The 6,086-nt window shown below is 43.8% G+C and overlaps 1 protein-coding gene across 2 annotated transcripts; it reads left to right on the top strand.

The window, feature by feature from the left end:
* Nucleotides 1–1,074: 1,074 nt before the first annotated feature.
* LOC311245731 (fish-egg lectin-like) lies at nucleotides 1,075–5,765 on the top strand. 2 transcript variants are annotated; one of them, XM_084335693.1, is made up of 6 exons: nucleotides 1,075–1,189; nucleotides 1,303–1,405; nucleotides 1,561–1,803; nucleotides 2,042–2,253; nucleotides 3,511–3,635; nucleotides 4,687–5,765. In XM_084335693.1, the coding sequence occupies exons 2-6, from the start codon at nucleotides 1,351–1,353 to the stop codon at nucleotides 4,829–4,831; spliced, it is 780 nt and encodes a 259-aa protein (XP_084191819.1). In that variant the 5' UTR covers nucleotides 1,075–1,189; nucleotides 1,303–1,350; the 3' UTR covers nucleotides 4,832–5,765. The 2 variants fall into 2 exon arrangements, with proteins under 2 accessions (XP_084191819.1, XP_084191818.1); XM_084335692.1 differs by lacking the exon at nucleotides 1,075–1,189 and having other exon boundaries at nucleotides 1,212–1,405.
* Nucleotides 5,766–6,086: the final 321 nt, after the last annotated feature.

Below are 6,086 nucleotides of genomic sequence, written 5' to 3'. Positions count from 1 at the left end.
TTCCTTAACTGTCTCAGGTGGTAGAGGCGCTGCTTTGCCTTTTTTACGACTGTGTCTATGTGTGTTGACCATGTCAGATCCTCTGAGATGTGGACCCCCAGGTACTTAAAGCTGCTCACCCTGTCCACAGTAGCCCCATTTATCATCAGTGGTGTGTGTGTCTCCTGCTGTCCTCTCCTATAATCCACGACCAGCTCCTTGGTTTTACCAATGTTCAGGAGCAGGCTGTTGTCCTGGCACCAGCGTTCCAGTACCTCAACCTCCTCCCGGTAGGCCTTCTCGTCGTTGTCCGAGATCAGCCCCACCACCACCGTGTCGTCTGCGAACTTCACTATGGAGTTGGAGCTGAACTTGGCCACACAATCGTGTGTGTAGAGTGAGTACAGCAGGGGGCTCAGAACACAGCCCTGGGGGGACCCGATGCTCAGGGTGATGGTGTTGGAGGTCTGACCCCCCACCCTGACTGCCTGGGGTCTTTCGCTCAGAAAGTCCAGTACCCAGGCGCTCAGGGCGGAGCTCAGACCCAGCTCGATCAGCTTGTCCACCAGTCTGGTGGGGACTATGGTGTTGAACGCTGAGCTGTAGTCAATGAACAACAGTCTCACATAGCCCCCCTTCTGGCGGTCAAGGTGAGAGAGGGTGCTGTGCAGTACCTGGGAGACCGCGTCGTCAGTGGACCTGTTTGTCCTGTATGCAAATTGCATAGGGTCCATATCACTGGGGAGGGAGGCACAAATGTGATCCTTGACCAGCCTCTCGAAACATTTCATGACCACAGAGGTGAGTGCCACCGGTCTGTAGTCATTGAGACATGTTGGGGAGGGTTTCTTCGGTACAGGGATGATGGTAGACATCTTGAAGCAGGCAGGGACCACTGACTCCGCCAGGGATTGATTAAATATGGCGGTGAACACCGGGGCTAGCTGGTTGGCACAGGACTTAAGTATGCGTCCTGTTATACCATCTGGGCCAGCCGCTTTCCTGGTGTTCACCTGCATAAATGCTCTTCTCACACTGTGTTCCGACAACGAGAGAGCGTCCCCGCCCCCCCGCGGTTGCCCCCCCCCTCCACAACAGCCGGCGCGCCAGTGACGTCACTAGCCGTTGAGCCAGCGGCGCCACCGTCTACACCAAACCGAGCGTAGAAGGATTTAATCTAACCATTTCCTCCTGCAGTCTTCCCCTCCAGGTAACCTAATAAATGTCTACATTTATTTGTGCCAAGCTTCCTTGAACTTTCTGCCTCACTGGTTCATGCTCAGAGTATATAAGTCTGAGGGTTTCATCCGTCTTGTACTCCAGTCCTTGGACTTCAGATCCACAGACGAAGAGCCAGAGAGAAAGAGAGAGATGCGAGTCATTGCAGCCTTCCTGCTGGTGCTGTGTCACCTGGCCATCAGTCATGGTAAGTCACCACCCTCCACTGGAGACCGGGCACATATGCTTCCCTTCAATACATACTTTCAATCTTTGATTTATAATAATTGTTTACATTTATAATGAACTCATGCATTTTGTCTCAATATGTCTCAATCGAATCACATTGATTTGTCTTTTCAGCTTGGACCTGCAAGGAGGATACAACGTTGCGCAATCCACTGCAGGTGGACGCAAGCCAAGGACAAGTTGTGGCTGTAGACAAACACTATAATGCCTTCTTCCTGAGCGGCATAAAGTGGTACCCACTGCCTTCTGTCCCTGAAAAGCTGAAGCACATCACGGTGGGGCCTGCAGGGATGTGGGCGATCGGTCGAACAGACATCATCTACAAATTAGTCGGTGGTCAGTGGAAACCATACCCAGGTAAAGAAGGAAATTGTGTTTTCTTACACCTGTATGCTTTTGTTAATTTGTTAATATAGGTCATTCAGATATATTAATATATTTTTTAAAGAAGCCAGTTTATTGAATACCAAAAAAGTTAATATATATATATATATAAATAAAATAAAAAAAAATTAAATTATAATAATAAAGTTGCCTTTGAGATTGCCCTTAAAAAAAATTCACAGTGCTGATCTACCTGTTTTCCTGTTTTCAGGACGTCTAAAGCAAATCGATGCTGGAGGTAATGCTTGTGTTGTGGGAACCAACAGTGGTTACGCTTCATTTTGCCTGAAGAGCGGCTACGCAGTGGCCTTCAAAGGTGGCAGCGGCCAAAGCTGGAATAACATTCATGGGGGTGTGAAGTACTTCACCTGTGGACCCTATGGATGCTGGGCTGTCAGCAGACAAGATGATATCTATTTGAAGGTACGATGCTTTTACTAATGTACTGTACTTTGTACATCTTTTCATTCCATGGAACTTTACACTTTTACTTCACAACCTTTCAATCATACTTTTGAACTACAGCTACATTTATCTGTAACACCTGCACGTTTTGGTTTCGCTGAACCTATAGAGGTTAACACATCAAATATGGAGTACTTCTTCATATTGAACATGAGGACATGACACTGAACTAGTGATTTTACATTTGATATTCCAGTGCTTTTAATATCAAGACCGTTTCCACTTTTATATAAGTCAAATCTTAATGGAGAACTTTCACTTTGACCAGACTACTATTCTTTCAGGGTATTTTGACTTTCATTTAAGCTAAATATTGGATACGTCTTCATACAGTATGTACTTCATACGTATCCAAACTTTTACTTACACTTAGGGTGGTGTCTTTTGAGCAGAAATATGTCAGTGAATCATTATTGGTTAGGGTAAAGCTCAACTTGTTACCATTTATTCATAGTGTAGAGGCAGAAACCGACTTGGTGGATTTATATATTATTATTATTATATATATATTATATTATATATATATATATATTAGAACCATGCACTGAACCATTATATTATATATATACATTAGAACCTTTAGACTGTCTTATATTAGAACCTTTAGACTATCTTATTGTTAGAACCTTTAGACTGTTTGGCCACTAGAGGGCTCACCACCCATTGCAGCCCACTCCTATAAATGGCCAAGGTGATCAATGGGATCCTGTGCACCTGCCGAGGACTTACCTTCAAACGCTGTCTCACTGTTGGAACTGTTTCACTGTTTCACTGTTATACTGTTGGAACCGACCACGGAGCAACTGACGACTGTTCTGTGTAACCTTTATTTCACTATCACTATCATTTACCCTTGGACAACAATAAACCTGTAAACCGAACCGGCGGCAACTTTGGACATTCAATTCATTCACATCACAACCTTGGTACAGTGTAAAAAGGCAAAAGCGGGTGCATCGTGGACGACTGTCAGCACACAGAGGAATGGCAGTCGGCCACTACACATAGTATTCAACTGTAGACATCTTGGTCGGCAGTGATTGTAATGAACTAGCAGGTGATAACGAACAATGAGCTGTGGTGACATTGTGCCTTATTGGTTGGCAAGACATGATATAAGAATATTATGAATTGGCCACACCCAGATCTCAACTATAAATAATTGCAGCAATCTATAGAGATGTTCATCATTTTCTTTATTATTTGCTTTGACAGAATGTGAACACAAAGACTTGTACTGGAGGAGGATGGAATCATATCGAAGGGAAGCTCATCATGATTGAGGTGGGGACGAGTGGCAGCATTTTTGGAGTGAACACGGCAGGAAAAGTCTTTCAAAGGTAAACCAATACAAACAATAATCTATATTTAAATGTTATCAGCAATTGCAGCATGGCGTCCTGTACTGAAACACCATCACCCCACACTCTGGCTTTGTCAACATATTGATTTATTAGATTGAAGCCATACACTTACTAATTCATTGTTTGAGCTTTTGTTAAGCACTGACTGTATGAAACAGCTAAATATAAGGTTAATAATATAAGGTTTGCTTACATTAATGTTTCTAAACATTGGAGTAAAACATACCTGTATGTTCAGTTATAATGTTTCCAGAAACCTTATTTTCCATTTAAAAGTCAAACTCTTCAAACATACAGTATATGACTATACCCAGAATTGTAATACACCCTGAATATACACAACAAATATATTCTGATATTCTATTCTAACACTGGAATTTGCATTAATGTGTCACGTTTCAGTAGAGAAAGTTATGACAATACATCCCCCCCCCCGCCAAATTGCTATATCACACAAAGAGATGAAAAAAAGGCACTTTGTTCTTTGATGTGACTTTTTTTTTGATCCACTTTTTCTCCCATTTTCTATATTTTCTCCCATCCCAATTTCGTATCATCCAATTCAACCCTCCCCTGTCACGAACGCTGTTTCTTGCCTCCCACAAGCCGGCTGCAATGTGGACTAAGTCATACATAGCACAAGTCCCCTCCGGTACTTGAGGTAACAGCAGTCGCATCTTTTCACCTGCGCAGCTCGATCTCTCAGTGTCGAGGAGTAACGCGTGGGAGGCTCACGCTGCCCCCGACACTTCCTGATTCTACTGCGCAGGCGCACCAACCGACTTGTAGGAGTCGCTTGTTCACAACGTTCGATCCCCACCCTTCAGTTTTCCCTCCCCGTAATACGGCCAATGTGTATTACTGCGGACGACCAGCCAAACTGAAAAACAATGTGGAGAGCTGGATTCGAACACGCGAATCCTAGCGTCTCCACACTGGTGGCGAGTGCCTTAGACCACTACACCACCTAGCCGCCCTTCTTTGATGTGACTTTAATGATTCCTACATCCATCTCATTTTTCAACAGAGTCGGCATCAGTAGCGGTCGCCCACAGGGGACTGCCGCCTGGACCCATATTCCTGTGTGCATGTCCATCAAGCATGTGACCTACGACTTGGGTCGTCTTTGGCTCATTGCCAAGGCCAATGTCCTCATGGTGTGCACACGTTAATAATATTCTAATAGTTTTAAGTACGCTGACACGTGATAGCGCACCTTTCATTTGTCTCATAGGTCAGCATTTCTCAAATGTTTTGATGTTAGGTACCACTTTGGTTGTCATTCTGTTCAAGTTATGGCATTATCAGGGATTACAGGAACTGGGTGTTCACATGGAAACTGACCGTAGAATGTAACCTACTGTATGTCACTGTCGGCTAACCAGGCCAGGAACCACCCAGCAACATCTCAGGGACCAACACCTCTCTCTAGCACTTACGTAGAGACACTCTGATCTAAGCTATGGGATCTTTCGGGCTTTACTGGCTTTTTTAAATCATAATAACGGAACCTTTACCTTTAAAAGGCACTACTACTAAGATTTCACCACACTATATATCATCATTGTAACTGCAATGTCCATACCATGGCAGGATTTACAGCAGAAACATGATGAGACAGAGGAATTATATTTGTTGAAACCTATTCGTCCTATTTCACCTTAATATTGTGTGACAACAGGTCGGATCCACAGAGTTCTGCTGAACGCCATTAAGGCGTAAAGGAACAAAACAAAACCTTCTTTAGCAACCTAATATAACTCCACATGTATGGTTAGAAGGGGCTATTTACTCTCTCATAGCTTCTTAAAAGATAATCCCATGTAGGAAGCTGCCAGGATGGGAACAAATGCCAAAATCTCCTTTGCAATAATAAGCAACAGGGTTTATAGGAAACATGGTCTTATTGTGAGAATTATGGTACCAATTGTTTCGGCAATGGTCTCAGTTGTTTACAGTAATTACAATGATATGTGATGTATTATTGTTGACAATTCTCTTTGTAGTAGCTTTAAGATGCCTATATTTTTTGTGCATGTATAACCCTTCTTGTATTCACCACTCTTTTTACTTGTAATCAATAAATCATTCATTTGTGAACCTCCACTGAAGACAAGTAAAGATGTTTCCTTTCTGACTGTTGGCAGCCGGGCATCGTGAATATTAAAGGCAACCAACTTGTGTTCAGCTTTTCGTTCAGCGTTTCTCTGATTGGCCACACGGCCAATCAATCAATCCACTAGCACACGCCCTTGCGGCAAGAGAGACGCGGCAGGAGCGCTGGTCGAACCAGCGGTGTTCTGTTGTGTGACTGTACTACAGCGGTGTTCTGTTGCAGGGGCGGAGCTTCCTACAGGCGATATAGGCGGTCGCCTAGAGCGCCACCCAGAGGGGGGCGCCAACAAAAATAAAAAATTGTTATTATTA

Source organism: Notolepis coatsorum (genome assembly GCF_963971535.1).
Source record: "Notolepis coatsorum genome assembly, chromosome: 19".
Taxonomy (NCBI): Eukaryota; Metazoa; Chordata; class Actinopteri; order Aulopiformes; family Paralepididae; genus Notolepis; species Notolepis coatsorum.
This window is presented reverse-complemented; position numbering and strand designations above follow the sequence as displayed.

Excerpts from the sequence above, each read along its gene's own strand:
- LOC311245731 (XM_084335692.1), top strand. The coding sequence starts at position 1,255 with ATGCTCAGAGTATATAAGTCTGAGGGTTTCATCCGTCTTGTACTCCAG. Across the intron at positions 2,254-3,510 it reads AAGATGATATCTATTTGAAG|AATGTGAACACAAAGACTTG; the intron begins GTACGATGCTTT and ends TTGCTTTGACAG. Across the intron at positions 3,636-4,686 it reads GCAGGAAAAGTCTTTCAAAG|AGTCGGCATCAGTAGCGGTC; the intron begins GTAAACCAATAC and ends ATTTTTCAACAG.